At 39.6% G+C, this 21788-nt stretch overlaps 1 protein-coding gene across 7 annotated transcripts in view; it reads left to right on the top strand.

Moving 5' to 3' along the window:
• Nucleotides 1-21788, top strand: part of esrrga (estrogen-related receptor gamma a) — a 221786-nt gene that overhangs the window by 117347 nt on the left and 82651 nt on the right. For 4 of the 7 annotated variants that reach the window (XM_077518192.1, XM_077518190.1, XM_077518191.1 and 1 more), the window contains exon 1: nucleotides 18998-19327. The exons of 2 other annotated variants lie outside the window; for them this stretch is intronic. In XM_077518192.1, the coding sequence (XP_077374318.1) occupies nucleotides 19272-19327 (56 nt within the window). In that variant the 5' untranslated portion in view covers nucleotides 18998-19271. Of the gene's footprint in view, nucleotides 1-18997; nucleotides 19332-21788 lie in introns of those variants that run through there. One more of the 7 variants, XM_077518193.1, reaches the window with a different exon arrangement.

The following is a 21788-nucleotide window of genomic DNA, read 5'->3' as shown; positions in this document are numbered from 1 at the left end:
AAAACATGCCTTGTGTAAATTAAACTGCTCTAAACAACTAGCCACCAGAGGGTGCTAAAATAGATTTAACAGATGTACTGCTTTTGATATTGTGACATAACGACGGCGATATACTGTGGCAGTTTTAACATTGCAATATCACGATATTGCCGTTATTGTTGCATCCTTATAAAAATCTGACAGCCAATAAAAGATCAATTTAAACCTTAACATTTTGGTTATTTTGAAATTTTGAGAATAGGGATTTACTGTAGAAAACTATAGCGAGCTTTGGTATTTACTTGTTAAATTTTCAATTAACTTTTTAAGACATGTTGATGACACTGGAAACTCCCTGAACTGGGGGGGAAGCATACTGCAAATCTGAAAGTTGTTCTTTCCTGTCCTGCTGATACTTTAAGACATCTCAACAATGGATTTTTTTTTTAAATTGAAGCCATTATTTTATTTCCCCTTTTCTAAAATGAATATCAACTCCAAATATATGTTATCAGTCTCCATGACTACTAATAATTGGTGTCAGTATCGGCCCTGTAAACAATATATCGGTCTATCTCTACTTGAAAAGAATCTTAAATTTAGGAATGAACGTGTGAAAAAACCAAGAGATATGTTCCAATGTAAAACTTGTAAACATTTTATCCTGTATTGCCTAAATGCTTACATTGTGCACAATATAGTGGTTCACATCACCCCTTGAGAGACTCTGGGTTCAAATCTCAGCTCCGCCCTTCCTGTGTAAAATTTCACCACCCCACCTTTCTCTCACATATGAAAAAAACAGGCATGTTAGGCTAGACTCAAAATGACCCACTGGTGTGAATGTGTGAACGTTAATATTATTGTTATTTATTTATTTAATGTGAATGTCAATGCAGACCTATACAATTTCCATAACTTCTGACTGAGCGTGCGTGCTTTGGCTTCTGTCGCTTTGACGTCAAATCATTGCAGGGCAGTTTGGAAGGAGGGAAAGATCCACTGTGCATGTTGGATGTGGCCGTTTAAGAAAAGTGTGAATTTGTGAGCGTGTGCAAGCATGTGCGTACAAGTGCAATTTGTCTTTGTGTGAGTTGGTTTGTCTGAGCGTGTGTGTGTGTGTGTGCGCGTGTGTGTGTGTGTGTGTGTGTGTGTGCGAGATGCAGTGGTACAACAGGGGCATCTGATCCCTCCACCTTTTAAGAACATCAGAGGGTGTGAAAAGCACTGATTGCCCTAACCACTCTCATTGGGACTCAAACCCCTGGCTTAGTTGTGCTTGAGCGACTTTGGAGAGACAAGGCAGGGAAAGAGGGAGACGTGTGTGTGGCGCGCGCAAGTGTGTTTGTGTGAGGACGGATGAAGAAGCAACTCAGGGCGTGAGCAGAGGGTGCAACAAGAGAGGCAGAGAGTTTGGAAGCGGAAATTAAGGTTAGCGAGTAGTAGGATGAGTAAACAAGCTTGTTTGTTTCTAGAGGGCTGTGACATGGGAGTGACATATACTCAATTTGGTAAAAGTAAAGAAAGGAAGGAAAGAGCTGGAAAGATTTGTGGGGAAAGTCAAAATTGCCTTTATGAAGTACAATTCAACCAAAAGGTTTTGGCAAAATAGGCCTGTAGATTCGTTTCTCGTTTAGCTGGTGACAAATTTCACATCAAACTTGAAGAATAAAGTTCAATGTTGTCACTGTCAGACAGAAAACTCGTTTGTACAAATATGGTAAATTTCAGTTTTTTTTCACCATTTTTTTTCTTCTTTTATAGAGAGAGCTCAGAATTGTTCATTCGGTAGTCTTACCGGTTCAACGCTTATCATCATTGCTCTCTCTCTCTTTTTTTAAATTTATTTATTTATTTATTTTTACATGTATGTGTGCGTTTGCGTGCGTGCGTGTGTGTGCGCGTATGTGGGGGTGTGCGCGTATGTGTGTACGTGCGCGTGCGTGCAAATACGTGTAAATTTATACTCATTAATTCACCTAAAACCTAATAAAAATCCCATTACCCTTCACCTTAACCAGATACTTCAGAGTCTCGCCAGAGTCGTGAGGTTCAAACGGTCAGGAGACCAGAGAAAAGGTCAGAAAAGATAAAAAGAAAAGAAAGATAAATCAAAGTAAAATCCAGCACCAACCAAACACTTCCTGCCTTCCACATGGTTACAAAATCAAAGTCTTACGCCAACCCCAGAAGCCTCTAAATTCCAACAAATTAACGAGCTCTCAAGAGACCAGAGGAAAAACTAAAGAGATTTGATGCTATTGGTACACCTCTTGTCTCACTCTGCAGCAGCCGTGCAACATTATGTCACCTCAAGATTTAAAGTCTGGATGTTTTTAGACAATAACAAGTGCAAATAGTTATAGGTTAAATACAGCTGAGAAAGCTTGTTTTGTTAAAAATTGATTGGATAATGCTTCAGTGTTGATCATGTCACAGTCGTGTGCTTTTGTAAATTGTTTCAGGTCGGGGGTCAACATTGTTGAACACAATCCGTCGTGGGGAAAACTATGCTGGCTGACTTCCTGTTTGTGCAACTTTCAGATCATTCTTACTCAAAGGATGAATAGAAATAATCAGTTCCTACCTCAAATTGTCACCATTAGTGCTTTATTAAGTTAACTGTATGTAGTCACATTTTAATATTTTTTACTTACATAAATATGTGAAGGGAAGTAATTTTGAAAAAGATTCCTCCACAATCAAAATATGCCATGTGTTAATGCTTTTTAAGCTAGCCATTAGCCATTGTGTTTTCTGATGCATGCTATTTTGGTTAGCTTGTGCTATTTAAAATGCATTTATTTATGGACTTGATATTTATTAATTGTTTTATCTACATTTTATTGAAAAGCCAGACTGTTTTCAATGCCACAGTGCGTTATCACAATGGCTACTCTTCAGTGGTGGTGTCACAAAAACATTGCCAAAAAACTAGCAAACCTGGATTTCGTAAACATTCGCTTTGGATGTTCCATTGTCTAACGTATTCACGTTTGTCTATTTTCTGTGTAGTTTTTCCTCATTTGGGTCACGTGTGAGCTGGAGTTTAGTTGAGGTGAGGTGCACCCGGCCTTGGACTGTTGCCAGTCAATTGTAGGGATTAGGGAACATTTAGATAAATGAGCATTCACATTCATACGAAAACAAGACAAGGATCACATTTATTAAGTTTCTTTCTTGGTCTGACGCACACGCACACACGCACACAGCATGGCCCAGTAGATTTATAGAGCCAATGGTGTCATGGGTCAGATATCGAGGGGTAACCTAAGGTCTGACCCCATGGTCTATTTGGGAGTTGTGGGGCTAAAACAAACACATGTAAACACACGCAAACACAAACAAACACTGGAAATAGAAATCACTCCGTGCGGATCATGTGACTTTTGATGACTTCATTTATGAAGTTGAGCTCACAACACAGACATTATGAGACACTTTAGGTGTTAGACCACTCGGGGGGGACGGAAAAGATGCACAGGTCCGTCGAGGTGGAGGTCAGGTGTGGGGTAACATTGTGAGGGTCTCTAATAGGTTCCCTTGACGCATGATGTGTCAACACTGGGGACTTGTGATGTAGCGCACACGCATTGGTTCACATGCACTTACGTGTGCACGCACACAAACGCATGTATGTGATTCTACTACATATACTGTGTTCAGATATTTCATGAAATAGAATAGCAACTACCGCAACTAACACACAAATATGATACAAATTCAAAAGTCTTATTGCCAATGTGACAATACTGTTCATCTTTTACTACTCCTATTTTACAACCAGTAACTTGCATGTGACCTTTTGACATTGTCAACATTTTTTTTTTTTTAATATGCACTATTTAAGCATATGAGTGAGGCTATGAAACAGAATATGTGTGTGTGTGTGTGTGTGTGATTCTTGTTATGGATTGCCACGTTGTGGACTTGACAGGATCATAATTACAAGCAGTGATGAAATCTACCAAGTGGTCTGTCCCTGCATGGCTGCGTGCGGGTGTGTGTTTGCGTGTGTGCCATATTTGTCATCCATGGCAGCACGCTCCCTGTTAGCACACACAAACCATGATCGCACCTCCATCTTCCACTAATAGGATGGCGACAGACAACCAGAGAAACCGATGAAGAACGATGGGATGGATAGAAAGATAGATAGATAGATATTTTTTAATTAAAAAAACATGTCATCTCATCCCTAAAACATAAACACATTTTCATCTGAATCGTCTAGCCAGCTTTCATATTACTCTAGCTACATAGATAGCTGGCTGGCTAGCTAGCTAGCTAGCTAACTAGATAGCAAGATAGATCGCTATACATGAATTTATTTTTTGTATATAAGTCAAGTCATCTTTATTTATATATATACTCAAATAATTACAATTTTGTCTCTTCTCTAAAACAAAGCAAAAAAAGTTTCATCTGAAGTCCAGCTAGCTTTCATATTCTCCTGACCACCAGGGGAAAAAAAAATATTGTCCAATCATGTTTATTTTGATATTCCCCAATCTTTGTGAAGTAACTAGTACTGCAAAAGAAATTTTTGAAACACAAAAAAGTTTTTATTTTTAAGCTATGATGTGTCCACTACAGAGGACATTTTTTAAAACTTAAATGCTAGGCTCAAATACAGTTAAAAAAATTCAAACAATACTTTGTTTTCTTAAGAGCCTTATAGATAAACATGCTGACAACATTTAAAGCCTAAATTTGTTCAATAAATAATGTTATACACTTACTTTTCCTCTTCCCTAAAACGTGCTTGCACTGAGGGAAGCCATTTTCTTTTATGATGCAATCAAAGGTAGCAAAGCCCCACCCCTACACATTTGGTATCATTGGAAAGCTCTGAATGTCCTCTGTAGAGCATAAAAGGAGTTAATTCAATTGTATGCACTGGGCGGGTGATATTCAGGTTTAAAAAAGTCCACTACAGAGGACAAATTTGAATTGCTGGTAGTCAGGAGGATACGACTCTAGCTAGCTAGGTGTCTAGATTGCTATCTGGCTAGGTAGCTAGCTAGCTAGTTGTCTAGATTGCTATCTGGCTAGGTTGTTTGGTTGGATGGATATTTTTTCATTAAAAAAACATGTTATCTCATCCCTAAAACATAAAAACATTTTCATCTGAATCGTCTAGCCAGCTTTCATACTACTCTAGCTACATAGATAGCTGGCTAGCCAGCTAACTGACTAGATAGATAGCAAGATAGATCGCTACATGAATTGATTTTTTTGTGTATGTCAAGTCATCTTTATTTATATATAATCAAATACATTACAATGTTGTCTCTTCTCTAAAACAAAGCAAAAAAAGTTTTATCTGAATTGTCCAGCTAGCTTTCATATGCTAGATGGATGGATGGATGGATGGATGGATGGATGGATAGGATGAAAAAGAAGGGGTTGGTGGATCGTGAAGATGGAGGAAAGATGAGAGGAGTCACCAGAGAGGCTTGAGTGAGAGAAAGAGAGAGAGAGAGAGAGAGAGAGACGGCAGGCGCTCAATTTGCCATCACGGGTGCAACGGGGCAGAAAGTATCCAAGAAAGAGTGTGTCCGTCCGTCCGTGTGTGTGTGTGTGCGCGTGTGCGCGCGAGACGTGGCAAGTGAGTGTTAGTGCGTTTGTGTGTGTGTCTAACAAGGGAGAAAAGACAACTCATTTGAATGTCAGCTAGAGGGAGCGTGACGTGCAGCGAGGGAGGGATGAGAAGAATGAATATGGATTACTTGGGATGAAGATTCTATTATTTTCTGCCCGTTTCTCTGATCTCTTTGTCGCATTGCTATAGGCCTTTGTGTGAGTGCGTGTGATAGAAGTGTGAATGTGTGACAGTGCATGTCAAAGTTTTTAAACGGCATAATATCGACTGCTAGTATTCAAGTGTTTGGTAAAAAAAGAAAAAAAGAAACCTCACTCTATTCAACTTTAGTTTAAAGAGCACTTCATTACTGCTTAACATAACGGCCATGTTCATATAAGTGGCACACTGGCAGCTGTGAAACAATTATTGATTTTGGATGTTGTAATGCTGAACACTGATTCTGTAGTTGAAAGAAAAAAAAAACTCAGTTAACAGAATTTCAGCTTGCCTTGTGCTTTTTTTTGTTGTGTGGAACCTTGTTCCTCTGATATAGTAAAATCATGCCTGAAAGTTTGAAGATCTGCTGACACACTTTGTGTATCTGTTTCCCAACCTTTATTTAGCCAAGACGCCCATTTTACATGGGACAAATCTCACAGAACACCACCAAACAAGAAGAAAAACAATGATTACTGAAGTGATGATGATCTAATTTTCAGTTTATGTTAGAAATTGACTTGGCTTTTTGTATGAGAAAGACAGAAATGGACTTGGAGCATCTATAGGCAATTATAAACCTTTTTGGGGTGCAGCAGGGCTCTGTTCCTGTCCCCCACATAATTTAAACAATTTAACACACCTAATTGAAAACTAAAAACATCTTTGTTTGTTTATTATGTTCAGTGTTTGTTTTCCTCTTCTCTAACTTAATTGTGGGAATGCTGAAAGCATACCACATTTTATTCGATTTATTTTTTCTCCTCACTTTTTTGCCGAGAAACAACTCCCCCATTATACTTCCGATTTACAGCATTCAAATTTCAACTTGCGTCAAAACGTCACGCCTTCCGGGGTACATATGGCCTGATTCCACGTTACTTACAGTACTCGCACAATTTAACATTTAAAGATCAACTTTTCCCCATTCATTTTCAATGGGACTTACATTGAACTCAGTCCTGCTTTCCACACCCACTTCCATACATACAACTGATTATCATTACTAGCTCTCTGATACTGCTTAGTGGCACACTTGGTTAAGTGTGCTAACTAACTAACTAACCAGGAGGTCTTGGGTTCAAATCCCACCTCCGACTGTACATTGCAAATATGTCAATTGGCAACTGAAATGATTCTTCAGATGGCGATTTTTAAAATACATACGCCATTAGCCATTGAATTTGAACAAGGCAAGTGAGCTCAGTTGTTAGAGCAACTGCTTCCCCCATGGAGAATCTTGGTTGGACCTCATTTTAGTACATTCGATGGTTTGGTACCAACTGAGTATCGTATCAGGAAATGGATTATAATTTCTCTGAAATTATTAAATCCCACTTTGAACAGATTGCAGTTGAAGTTTTCCTTTTATTTATGTATCTTTCAACTTCAATGAAAATGTAATTTTCACATAATTTATCTTTCAATTTAATTCATAAGCATTCGGCTTAGCATTCAGCTTTCAGCATTCCCACACAATTTCTCCAGAAATTGCACTTAGTCTAGTTTCTTCTACTATTTTGTCCTCACCCACCCTGGAGCCTCCTCTGATGCGTATTGTTCCTCCAACCCCCCCACTGTACACACATGAACAATCTTTTCTCCCCCTCCTTTCACTGCCTGGCGCTCTCTGCGCTTGAGTGGCGAGCAGACGGAGGGAGCGAGACAGATGTGAGTCTCAGCTAATTTGTCCTGACACATTGAGATGCTCAGGTGGGAGAGAGGTGTCAAACAACTTCAGCCGAAAGAGAGAGTGGGAGGGAGACAAAATGTAACAGTGCAACCAACTTTATTAGTACACAGTCCGTTGGATAAAAAAAAAAGATGATTATAATGACCATCCTTGCTTCTATTTGTAGAAAGAAGACAACAACATATTTGTAGTTTGTGCGAGAGGAGTGAGAGAGGGTCCAGAGGTGCCCCCCTGTGATAGTGGCATGTTCCCCCCGCGTGGCCACAGCAGAGAGAGAGATGTCTAATCTTAGAGGGTAAGGGAGCGTGCACTCCCGAGGGCTTGTCGTGCTCAGCACCTTGTTAACCAGACATCTCTCCTTCCATCTCTATTTCCATCTCTCTGTTCAACTCTCGCTCGTTTCCTCTCTCACTGTCTCAGACATTCTCTCTTTCCCCAGATCGCTTTTCAACACTTTCCCTTTGTGTTGCTTTGTTTTACCTTTTACTTTCTTTCAAACTTTCTTTTTTTTTTTTTTTTTACAAAACTGTCATATAGACGCAGATCAATACCTTTGAATATTAAGAAAAAGTTAATTTAGTTCAATAGCTCAGTTCAAAAAGTGAAAAAAATATATTACATTTTTAAAAAATCATTTTGATGATTATAGTTCACAGTTAATGAAAACCTACAAGCTCATAGAATTAGTAAAGGTGCAACAATTAATCAAATTGCAACTCATTTTAACAACTCAAAATTAATTTATACAAATTCTTTTTGGATATATATATATATTTTAATTGTCCATATCATTTCAACAGTTACTATTCTCCAAGTTCTGTAGTCCTATATGAAAACATATATAAATAATAAAAATAAGAAAACATTTTCTTTTACTTTGCAAATCAATGCTAAACATTTTTTGCATATTTTCTTACATGTAAGGGACCAAAACAGTTACTGAATCATAATTCATTTACAAGTACGTTTGTGCATTTTCCAATTTGAAATAATGTTCTATATTTTATAAAGGGATGGATATTAAAAAGTTTTAACCCGATTCACCGAAAAATCAACAGAATAATTACCGGGAACAGATTAATCTGTTATTATTACGATTAAAAATAATTTTTAGTTGCAGCCTTAAAAAAAAAATGAAAATATTTTTTTCCCCATTCTATAAATGAGAGAGTAAAAATCAGCACACAAACATTGCATGAAGCTGTCTCTGATAAATCAATCAATCAATCAATCAATCAATATATATATATTTTTTTAAACTTAAGTTTTCACTATCATTAGCTGTTTTGAAAGTGTTAGTTTTGGGGTGTTCATTTCGACTTAAAGTTTTTTGTTGTCCTCTGAAATGGTAAAAAGGAAAATAAAAACCTTTTGTTACAATTGCTTCAAACTGTTTTGTATTTCTTATCATACCTAAAGTTTTTAAATCATTTATATGTACCCAGTGGACTCACTGATCAATCTAAAGCAATTATGTTTATCGAAATTGCAAGGCCACACAAACAAAAGCACAGAACGTCGACGTTTCTTTGTGCATGTGCTGCTAATTAGGAGCCAATTTGTCCAAAATATCTTGAAAAATGACACTGATAAGTTTTGACCCCCTCAGGCGTGTGCGTGGGCCTGTTGGGCATTCTAGGCTGCTTAGTGCTGAGCTTTGAGCTTCCAGGATGCCGTAAAACAATGTGAGAAGCACTTTCTTCGCACTCAGACGCCGTCGTAATGAGAAAATACTCTTAATCCACCTCGCGCGCGCACATACGCCGACACAGGCAGGGAGGCACATTTCTGCTGGCCCAAAGGTTTCTCGGTGAAAGCATATTGCCAGGGAAGCAGTTTAAGAAGTGGCAATTATAGTTTTGGACAACGTCATTGATTTGAACTCCTGATTAGAGGAAAGGTGACAGAGGTGTGGAGATGTGAGGGGACAATAGCGCGCACGCATACACGTACACTGCACACACATTGGCAGACGCACCTATCCTAACCATCAGTCTTGTGAATGTCTTGGAAAAGCCAGAAGTGCTCTATTCTTTTCCTCCTTTTCCCTTCTTTCTCTCGACACACATGAGTGAAATATTGATGTCGAGCAAGCGCTGTTGTTAAAGCATGTGCTGGTTGTTTGTGCTTCTTGGAACAAAACACACATGAACACACACACACATGCACACCCCAACACTTAGTCAAAAGACAGCAAAGATACAAATGTTTATCAATGAAGTTATGCAGGGTGTATTTCGGTAAGCTGTCGAATCTCGCATCTTACCCAAGTTCACATGTAATAGACAGATGACAGTCATGTGCAAGTGCATCTCAATAAATTAGAATATTAATTAATTCAGCATATTGGAAATCGGAACAGTAAAGCTGCTATTTTATTTATTTAATTTTTTTTTTTTTAACTCATTCACTCCCAGCCATTTTCACTGAATCAACCCACTTCGCGTCCCGGCTGTTTTACTGGATTTTAACTGATTTTGCAAGGCCCACAGAATATTGTTATATTTCTATAAAAACATGGAACCTAGCAAAAGAAAGATTAGAATCTCCTCTTTCATTAGAAATTTTTTTTATATTTGTCTCTGTTTCTATTTTGCAGCAATTCACATTAGAATATAGCTAAGTTTCATCATTATTCACAAACCTGTTAAAAACTGGGGAAAAGAGCTTGTTGCAACATGGCACTGGTTGATCTCTTATACTCTGCTGCCACCTGCTGGCCGTTCATTGCTTTAAGCGACGTTTTTAGTTCAGCCGCTGCATCAAAGCCTTCTGTATGCTCTAGCATTAAAAAAAACAAAAAACAAAAAAAAAACGTATAAATACGTTTTTTGGACCATGGCAATATTTAACTTATTTGCTCCCAATAACTTATAAATACGTTTTTTTTTTTTTTTTTTTTTTTTTTTAAATGACCCAAAGACGTATATGTGTATGCTCGGCCCTGCCCTTTGCACGCCCCTGGCGACATTATGAAAATGGTTTCCAACAGCCAGTGATGTAAATGACATTTCTGCATCCATGCATCAATTTCCTTGTTGTTTTTCCCCCTTTAAAAGTGTTAACTAAAAACAAACAAACTTTCCATCCATCCATTTTCTTGACCACAATCCTCACAAGGATTGCGGGGGGTGCTGGAGCCTATCTCAGCTGGCCTTGGGCAGTAGGCGGGGTACACCCTGCAAATAAAATATTACCTCTTTCGAAATTGTGATTTTTGGGATTCCAAATTTGTTCACGTCTGCGGCTCCACCCCTTGATGGAATTTGTTTAAGAATGTAACATGTGACTGAAGGATTACCGACTAGCATTAAGAAATGTTCTGGGAGTAAAGAATAATTTTAATGGCCGAGGTGTCCTTGAGCAAGGCACCTCGCTGCCCTAATAGCTGAGTAGTATCATTGTAAAAGTGCCTACTAATGGTGGGTACTTGCTTTCCCTACAACTGCGATGGGTTAATTGCCGAGGTCAAATTCCGTGCAATGCAAGTAGAATGTGTTCGTCATTAACCTAATGTTGCAGAAATGTGCAAATGGATTATAGGCGCCTCGTATATCAGCATGCGTGTACATTTGTGCACTTTGTACGTATAAAGACGCGTATCGTTGCAGAATCTTGACTTTTTCTTCTGTCCTTACAGCATTCCTTTCCTTGGAATCGAATACACGTGCACACACTCAGAAGTGTGTTACCCTTTGGCACATCATATTAATATTAAATGAGAATTGTTTGCGTTTGAGCGCACCGTTGACCTTTTCGTTGGTGAAAACGTGTCGATCGCTAATATTTGTGTGCGCCCAGCCTGCAGTCATTTTGTTCTCATTTATTTAATTCCATAACTGTTCAAATACTATTGTTTTCAAAACACCCAGTGCACCTGTGGTGCATTTGAGCTGGCTTATATTTTGAAGATGTCTTGTCAGAATTATCTTCAGACAAAAATGCTTTTATTATTTCCTGCACTTGTGAACTGGCTGCTTTTATGGGTGGCCAAACGTGTTTTGCAGCCCCAATTTATTGCTTTCCATGCTAGATAAAATGTCAGCTAAATGCTTCCTAGTAAATGGAATTACCAGGTAACACTCAAACACTTTGTCTCTGATACCTCTTTCATTGAGGGCCTGATGAAGTCTGCGATATCTGCTGCGTTACGCCATTCGTTTACGTGTGTGCGCTCGCGTGAGTGCGTGCGTGTGTGTGTGTGTGTGTGTACTCAGGCAAAGCTGGGCTCGACAAGCTGTTGTCAGATTGTAATTGAGTAAGCCCAGTTCGAATGCATCTCCATCAGCGCTCCCTATCAGTGTGAGCGCGCTCAGTGGAAAGCAGCCTACAATCCAGCAGGCGTTACAAACGCGCCAGAAATGGCAGGAGGACTTCCAGCGTTCTCTTTTGAAACGCTCGCTTCGCTTGCTCTTGTTGAGATGGAGCTTAATAAATGGTGAATGTCGCTACAGTTCTACCACAAGTAAGTGTTGGCACGCACCGTCTTATCAGCACATCGGGGTTCTTACTACTTTTTGTGAATGGATTTAGGATAAGATACGGAAATATAAAAATGAGTGATGTGATAGGTGGAAGGCATTTACTGGATGAGAGGCCTTTATTTGTAGAATTGCACTTTGTCCTATTAAAAAAATACGGAATCATTCTTTACAAATACATAATTGATTCAGTGGGTGCTGCTGTTTTGGTTAGCAACAGCATTAAATAAATAAAGCCTTGTTTTAAACTCAGTCAGAAGTTTGCCAGTGTTAGCTTGATATGATCCAATAGTGCATCGAATAAATAAACTTTTGCAATGAAGTGAATTTGAGTTAAAGTGGAAGTCAACCTAAAACATTTCTTGACAATAATTTGTTATATGTGACCTTACTAACCATGACATACTGATTAATATCCATCCATCCATCCATCCATTTTCTTGACGGCTTACTCCTCACAAGGGTCACGGGGGTGCTGGAGCCTATCCCAACCGGCTTCCGGCAGTAGGCAGGGTACATCCTGAACTGGTTGCCAGACAATCCAGGTGATTATTATTACATTTACGGAATATGATTTATGAAGCAAAATTCCAGCCGTTTTTATCCATCTCAGGGGACGGCCATTTTGCCACTTCTGTCGACTGAAGATGACGTCAATGTTGCTCGGGGCTCAGGCAACAACCAATCAGAGCTCAGCTTTTTTTTTTTTTTTTTTTTTTGAAGTTGCGCTGTAATTGGTTGTTACCTGAGACTTGAGCAACATTGATGTCATCTTCAGTCGACAGCAAGTGGCAAAATGGCCGCACCCTGAGATGGATAAAAGCAACAGAATTTAGCTGCTTAACTCATATTCCACCAACGCAATATTAACCAGAATACCATGTTTAGACTAGTGGGGCTGCATAGATCAGATGATTGTCAAGATTTGTTTTGTTTTTTTGGGGGGGGGGGTTTAACTTCCCCTTTAAATCAGCGCATTGGAGATGTTCGGTTTTAAAATCAAGTAGATTTTTTTAGTTTTTTAAAAAGTACATGAAATAAATTACTTTTAAAACGAAGTTCGGACAAAATCACCACCAAAGATTAACATAAACTCAGATGTGTAGACTGAGAGAAAGTTAAAGTGTGTACATCCTGTATTTAAAAAGTTCATTTTCCTGAGCGAATCCGGCAGACAGCCCCTTTAAGTTCAATTTTAACATTATTTATTTGAAGCATATAAATAAGAGGCATTGCTAATATAAAAAAAAAAAACGTGAAAACAAAAAAGAAGTAACTTAATTTTTACATTCTTAATTCTCACAAGTTTAACTAAAATGTTGCTCGAATAAAGTTTACGTGGTACTTTATGAAACATGAAAATGTGATGACAGAATGAAATGTTGGGAAAGCTTTGCAATTTGTCTTGAAAGTAGTTGGATTGCTTTAGCGGAGTGGCATGATGGGCTGAAACGTACTTGGTATTCTGTTTGTGTGTGTGTGTGTGTGTGTGCTGAAAACATGTCCTCTATGTCCCCGCATTGTTCCCCACACATTGTTTTTCTTCTCAAAAAGTCACAGGCTGACAAGGTGCTGTGCACTGTAAAAATTACACCTTGTTTATACGTATTTATTTCCTCTTGACAGTTTAATTATTTCTGGCGCCATTGGAGGAAATCGTATAAAAACCCGCCGTGTTCGTACAGATTCTAATTAGGAATGCTGGGAAATTAAAACATAGTTGTTTCGAAATGCTGTCATTTTTTATTTTTTTTTCCCACGGCCTCATCTTGGAATTATGTCTCAATCAGCACAGGCGGAAATAATTACTTGTATACCTTCTAACTGCCAGCATTTACCAAATGGCAAAGCAATTTACAGCCATCATGGCCCAAGAAGCAATCATTGGGCCAACGATAAATTCACAGGCTGACGGTCTGGAGAGCAACATTGAAAGGAGGGGTTATTGTGGAGAATTAGAGATGAGATAAAGCCGAGTGCTCTCACTTTTCTGCTCCTTTTCCTCCTATTTTCTTTCATCATTTCAATTGATTCTATTTTCCCTTCCTCTCCGCTTATAACGACATCTTACTCGGTTATTTTACATTAAAATCATCACACCAAGAAACATTCCTTCAAGAGAGAGAGCGGTTGTGACCATTAAGTGATTATGTCCACACACACACACACACACGCCATTAAACCGGCTCATTGGCGGCAAACGCATAGACAAAAGCCCACATGAAGACATGAGCATTTCAACACCCACGCACGCACACACATATTGGCTCAAAAGTAATTACTCACACACGTCGTTAGACACTAAAACGGATGAAGTGGAGTGTGTTTATGTTCTGTGTGTCTTGCAAACTGCTCTTTGCCCGCACGCATGTATTACGATCAGACAACGGCAAGTACAAATGAGCTACATTTCAATATCTCGTACAACGCAAATATCTGCTGTGCAGCTGTAGTTACGGAAGTCAAGTCAAAAAATTGTTTACGATATGTTTTATGCACCGCTGCTTGTCTAAACGCTGTATTCTGATTAATATTGTGTGTGTGGAATATGAATTAAGCAGCATAATCCACCTGTTTTTATCCATCTCAAAGGGCGGCCATTTTGCTTGTGATGTAATTTGGCAAAATGGCTGCCTCCATGAGATTGATTAACAGAAAGCTAAGAAAATGGACGGATGGACAATAGAATGCCATGTTTAGACATGCCATTGATTTCAAATCTCTTTGTTTGTAACTGCTTTTAGATCTACTTTTAATTGCGGTACATGCAGCATATTGAGTTAGGTTGTGTATAAAATGCGCTACAAATCATTTTCTTTTCTTTTCTTTTTTTTCGCAAAAATTGATTTTTCAGTAACACATTTTAATTAAATGTATTTTTTAAAAATGCATTTCCCAATATTTCAGCGCAGTGTTAATATTCAAACTTTTCAGACTAAATCCGCTTCTTGTTTTTGATGAACACTTCGATGTACTACCGTATTTTCCGCACTATAAACCGCATTATAAGGTCTACCTTCAATGAATGACATATTTTAAAACTTTTTCCATATATAAGGCGCTACAGTAGAGGCTCGGGTTACGTTATGCATCCATTAGATGGTGCTGCGCTGAAGGGAATGTCAACAAAACAGTCAGATAGGTCAGTCCAACTTTATTAATAGATTACAAACCAGCTTTCTGACAACTCCATTCACTCCCAAAATGAATAAACAGCTGTTTTATTATTTTCTCTGAGGTAAAGTGTTAGTATTAGCTAGCGATCCAAGATGGCGGGATCTTCTGCGCATGCGCGTCACAGATCGTGCAGGGTCACCGATAGCGTCTTGACAGCGAGACCTGTTGCGGCTCGATATTGATCCATATCTAAGGCGCACTGGATTATAAGGCGCACGGTCAGCTTTTGAAAAAATTGAAGGCTTTTAGGTGCGCCTTATAGTCGTGAAAATACGGTACTACTACTAATACTGTCGTGGTTAACATGATGGAGAGCAAACTTTTGTTTAGGTGCTACTTGGTGTAATTGAGAACCACTGCTTTAAACCTATTAAAACGTACTTTTTTTTTTTTTTTTTTTGGTAAATGTATATATAAAATCCAGGAATAAAATGTATATAAAATACTGGTTGTATTGTCTTTAAGAGGCATTATCAAAGACTCCCTCAAGGTCCAGGTTCAAATCAACAATAAACAACTCAAAACATATATCACTTATAAGAGAAAAAGCTGAAGTTCTCGGCTCAAAAAAAAAAAAAAAAAAAAAGTCAGACTCAGCATCATTTACAACAATGAGACCAAGTAGGTCTGCAGACCCTTGACCTGCAACATAATTCATATTTAAAACAATTCAGGAGACCATTTTGATCATTTTATTAATTTGATGTTGAATATGCTATAATATTACTGCCACACAATAGAAGTTGAATGTCCTCTATTTCCCTCTTCAGCATGCTCACACATATGTTGCAGATGCTGCCATAAGCGGCCATAATCCACAGCGCCCTCTGATGGCCAGTAGTGAATTACACTCCCACTCTCCCTCACCTCCCTCCTTCCTCCCTTTCCCTTTTTGCTTGAATTTTGCGTTATATTGTAAAACAAGCCGATATGAAGATGTAATGTTGTTTATATGAGTGCCCGACATTTATCAACGTGTGGCCTGCGGTCAGGTACTTAAGTGAGCAGCTCCTTGAATTTCTACAATACTAGTCTGACCCGATCGCACCCCTGTGAACTTTCTGTGGCCTATTGAGTGGTGTGATTGATGACACTATGACTTGCAATGGACAATTCTTCCGCGCACGCACGCACGCGCGCACGCACACACGCAACAACAGCAGAAGACTGAGAGAGTGAGAGGCCCCCTTTTTTTTTTTTTTTTTTTTTTTTTTTTTTTTTTTTTTTTTTTTTTTTTTTTGAAGGAGACCTAATAATTCAGAGCAGACATAATTCAGCTACCTATTTTGACATAGAATTAATAATTTTGATAGGATCCTGCTTTTCGAGTTGAGTTTTCATTGGCCTGGATTTCTTGTACAGTTTTGCACAAATCGCAGTGAGCCAGAACACACACGCAAACACAGCATGTATTTATTTCCTTATTTATTTATCTATGTATATATTTTGTGGTGTAGGCTTGTGCTTAAAAGACAGAGAGACAGAAAGACAGAGAGAGAAGTGGCCTAAAGGGGTCACTGTCAACATGCACATTGACAGAGAGACGATCAATAGTCGGGATGGGGGGAGGAGAGGTGATTTTGGGTGGGGGGGTCACTGAGGTGATAGAGCAGCCAGGGGGGAAAGACACAAATGAGTCCAGTCTGTTTGATTTTGGAATTTAAACAATATTTTTAAATTAGTGGAAAAATCTGTTCGAGGATGTGCACAATGGCAAAATTTGCTGTTGTTGTTATTGTAATAGTTTGAGTTTCAAGTTGTACATTTATAGAATCATATTAGTAACACCAACCAGGGATGTTCTTCTAAACGTGTGAGCGTGTGCGTTTTCGTATCCGTGCGCGCGTGTTTAACAGACAGCGGTTTTTGGTAAAGCATTTGTTTGCCCAGTAGTGACGGCAGCATTGATTCACACTCATCTTTGTCGATGCTCATAAGTCCCTGGATACATCATAACTGCGCGTTTGTGCGTGTCTTTGCGAGCTTGTGTACATGAACCTCAGAGCAAGCGTGTGCGCGCTTGGGTCTGACTGCGTGCGCCTCCGCGCGAGCGGCATCCAAGTGTGTGTTTGTTCATGGAACGCGCAGCTCTTTGTAAAAAAGTGGGAATTTTCACTCCAGATGTTGCTGATGCAATCAGTCATCATTAAGTGAGATGAAGATTATCATCACATCCATCTGCATGTATGTTGACAGGTTATGTCAATTACATGGATATGCATCCGTCCGCTATAGAAGAAAGTTCCATTGCATTCTGAAAGATTCGGAGCACATTTATAATATTTTTGGCAAAGTTTAGAAATATTGGCAAAGTTTAGAAATATGCTATCATACTATCATCATCACTCTCATTCTCTGTTTCGTTAAGCTAACAGCATAATTGTGTAAAAGTCAATTTTGAACATTTCAGAAAACAAGAAAAAAAAATGCATTTGCCTCGACTCAACTTCTGGATTACTTATGACATGGATGACAGAATATAGAGTTGTGCTCATAAGTTTACATAGGTAACTTATGCCCATAAAATTCTAAATACTGTGGCAACTGTTTAGATATTTTCATAGGTTAAAGTGGACATGAGTACAGATTTTTGTGGACGATTCATCATATTTTTGTGTCATTAAGTGACTTTTACCTTTTGTACATGCACACGTGTGCCCGTAAGTTTACATTTTAACATAATAAAAAAAAAGGATACGCACATTGTTAATTTGTATATTGTGACAATAAGGTAAAAATGACATATAGGCTAGTTGTGCTTTTAGGCTAACAGTATGCACTGTATGTATTATCTTCTCAAAATTTTCCATTAAAAGATGTTCACTCCATTCACCAAAGATGCCCGTTGCCTTCACATAGCACCATTTTCAAACCACCAACATAAGAGACACCCTAACATTGGACTCCATATTTTTTAGTTTGTGAAACTGAGTAATATCAGACAACACATATGCACATGAACATCAAAGCAGAGATTGGTTTCAGGAAATGTTTTATTATCAGCGCTGCTCCAAAGCTGCTAATCACAACCACTTTCTTTCATCTTTGCATCCCCTCGTTCCTCGCTCCCTCCCTCCCCTTGCTTGAGTCGGATTTTGAGAAAGTAATGTTGTGGAAATGAGTTGAAATTTGTGCTTTAGTATTTTTTATTCTCCCATATATTTTTTATTTGGTGGGGAAAAAAAGTGTCCTTTTGCACACTTCTTTCTGTGAGGGTCCTGGAGTTGCACTTACAACATAACAAATTGCCCATGTAAAATAGCAGGGAGGTGGGCAAAACAATAAAAGAAAAGCTGCAAATTATTGTTGTATCATTTTTGCAACAAAGGGCCTTAATTGCCATCATCTCACTTTTTTATGTATTTTTTCCCCCATGCAGATTTAAGCTCATTCCGCACTTGTGTTGGACTCCATTCAGATCTTTTCAAAAATAAAATAAATTTACTTTCAGGTTGTTAACATGCCATCATGCATGGCCATGTCCCGTGTGGCGCAATAAAAAACGCTTGGCTGATTCTGAAGAGGCAGAAAGAGAAAATAAAGATCTGTCTTGCCTTCAATCTTCCTCCTCACCTGTGTCTTCCTCCTCTCTCTTTCCCCCCCGCGCATCCCTCTTTGTCCGGTCCCTCCCTCTCCACCTGCTCTCCTCCATCCCCCTCGCTCGCTCAGCCCCCCCCCCCCCCCCCCCCCCCCACCTTGGACTCCGCCCCTCCCCGCAGCCATTGGCGGAGGGTCCACCAATGGCGGACGGAGCGGCAGCCTTGAGGGACCGCATATGCAAACCCGCCCACTTAATATTCATGAGCTGCATTTGGGGCTTTAAGTCGTTGATTAGGACGGCGGCGCAGCTTTCCGTCCCAACTGCCCGCCCGGCTGGCTGACTGACTGCGCGTGTGCCCCCCCCTCCCAACTCGCCGGCCATACGCACACACGCGCGCGCACGCTCCCATCCACGCACACACGCTCGCAGAGCAGCCCGGTAAATTGTGTCACTCCCTCCAAGTGGAGGCAAGGACCAAGAGAGACTGGAGAAAGAAGAAGAGGACATTTTGAAACTTTTGAACCTCTTTTTCACAAAACCTTTTTTTTTTTTTTTTTATCTGGAGGAGGTTGACATGACAATGACCCGCTTTCGCCGATGGATTTGGTAGGACACCCGCTTTCCGAGTGTTTTTTAATGCACTCTGAACAAGAGTAGGTAAATTTTACCTTTTCTTCTAATTGCTCCGCTCATCATTGTCATCCATTGTTGTTGTTTTTTTTGCATTCAGTGTGTGTCCAGCTCTCATTGTGGTGTCGAGTCGAGTACGCCCAACCCTCTCTCCTGCCACTTTCTAACACTCTCCAACTTTGCCATATTTTTCCCCTGAAGTCTTCCCCCAGCCCCATCTGCATGTATGCGTGTGCATGTCGTAAGCGTGTTCATCCAAGCAGAGCATGAACAAGGTCGCGGGGCGCTGAGGTTGCACGCCTCACACTCAGACGGCAGGACGAGGGCCGTAAGAGTGGAGCGGAGGAGGATGAAAAGAGGGGAAGTGCGCTCTTAAATGCCCGAGGAGGTAGAATTACAGACGGCCGACTCAGCGTGTGGCCCCCGCGCAGGAATCACACACACACACACACGCATGAAATTAGACTCACACACTTGCAGCACCAACAAGCAAGTCGCTCCTTTTTGTGAAGCATTTTGCTCTCTAACGAGATAGCGGTGTGTCCGGTTGATAAGATGAAAATGCAGAGGACATACTGGTTGAAATGTGTTGTGCGTGAAATGTGTTGCTGATGGAAGTGAAGTGATGAGTGGGACGCGTGAAGTGACAGTTGTGTTTGCGTTTGCAGCCACTGTGATCATCAGCGCACATTTTTTTTTTTTTTTTTTTTTCCCCAGGCCAGGATTTTTAGCAGATGAGTCAGGAAAAAGTCAGAGGCACAAAATGCCAAAAAAGTTACAAGTGTACATGTGGAAAAAGAAAAAAATCCAGTCAGGGGCCAATTTGTGCCATTTTTTTTTTTTACAGAGCCAATTAAAAATTTTAATTAGGTCTCTCTTTGAATGCTTAGATTTCCTCAGAGTGCATGGATGTCATCATTTTTAAAACCCATTTTTGAGTTATTTTTTCACCAAATTTTCTCACGTTGACCGATCATGAATGCTATCAAATTAAGTAACTCCCCCCCCAAAAAAAAAATCATTTAAATTGCCACTTTTTAATATAAGCTTAGAAAATAAGAAAAAAAAGTCTTAATATTTTTTCCTGTCAAGAAACAAAAGAAAACAAACAATATGTCAGATGCAAACCAGTGCAACCAGTTTGGTAAGCGCACACCGTAAAATTGAAGTTTCAGCACTTTCCGTCATCTTTCGCTCGATGCTCACTCTCAATCAAATTCTGCAAATAAGTCATGATACGGCATTTTACAACAAATGTACAACAAAACATGTCTGAGCTCTCGAAAATGTCCTGCGACAATTTGAGCAAATCTGTCTCATCATCTTTCCTTCTTCTGCTCCCCTGCTGTGCTCTCAGGCAGCGCTTTCCGAACACTAATTAAAGTATTAGCAATCGTGATGATGATGCTGATAATAATAATAACAATAATAACATCAACAACAAGTGCTGCTTAAGCTATTAACATAATTACCCCCCTACCCTGCACCTCCCCCCTGCTGCCATATACATACAATTAGCATATCATTAAAGTATATTTTCTTCAGCGACTTTTGTCAAATTTGTTCTTTTTCAAGCAAGCGGGACGGAACGAGTCGTCACGGCGGGCGTGCACGCGTGTCGCGGAGGCGACCAGCGCAAAGTAAAAAATCTGCTCGGTGATTTCTTCTCGGGATTTGCATGCTAATTGTTTGCGGGATTATTTTCGGACAAACTTGAATAGTGACAAAGTGAATGCAGAAGGTGTGAACATATTTATCGAGCCGTACATTTTGTTCTTCAAATATTAAGCCCAAATTTACAAATTGTGATTTTTAAAATGTTGCCTATTTAAAAAAATATATACATACACATTTTATTTGATGAGGCGTTCCACTTGAACTCCTATGTTGATGTTGCATTTGTAATAAAGAGTAAAAATGTTAAACCAAAATGCTTAAAATGTCATTTTAAAAAGTGACTATGTAATTCACCAAATATTTACAATCACACTGCATATTTTTATTTCCAACAAATCCTCAAGTGAGGCACAGCGAGCGGGAAGAGAGAGAGATGCTGACTGGTGGGAGGGAAAAGGAGGAGGGGGGGGGGGGGGTCGACCAAAGAGAGATTGCGTAAATTAAAATCCTTTTAATCTCCTTATAAAATCATTTACTTAATTCATCTGTCAGGGCATGTCAATATGTGCCGCGCTGATTTGTTGCCTGTGTGTGTTTGTGTGTGCGTGGCCTGAGAGAGGAGGTGTTCCTCTTTTTTTTTTTTTTTTTTTTTTTTTTTTTTTTTCATGTGTCCGCTCGCCTTTCCCTCTGTCCCGATGGCATTTGTTTTCTGTCAGGTTTGTCACACGCACGCACGAGCGGCGTCCCGGCTGAGGTGTGAAGGGTCCGAGCGTCCCGGCAGTAATTTGGCCCCCCCGTAAAGAGGGAGGGGAGGGATGCAAAGGAGTCAGACATGGAGGGATAGGTGGGAGGAAGGAAGAAGAAGAA

This window comes from Festucalex cinctus, chromosome 4 (assembly GCF_051991245.1).
Source record: "Festucalex cinctus isolate MCC-2025b chromosome 4, RoL_Fcin_1.0, whole genome shotgun sequence".
In the NCBI taxonomy this organism is placed as follows: domain Eukaryota; kingdom Metazoa; phylum Chordata; class Actinopteri; order Syngnathiformes; family Syngnathidae; genus Festucalex; species Festucalex cinctus.
The sequence above is the reverse complement of the archived record's forward strand: the minus strand, read 5'-3'. Positions and strand labels throughout refer to the sequence as shown.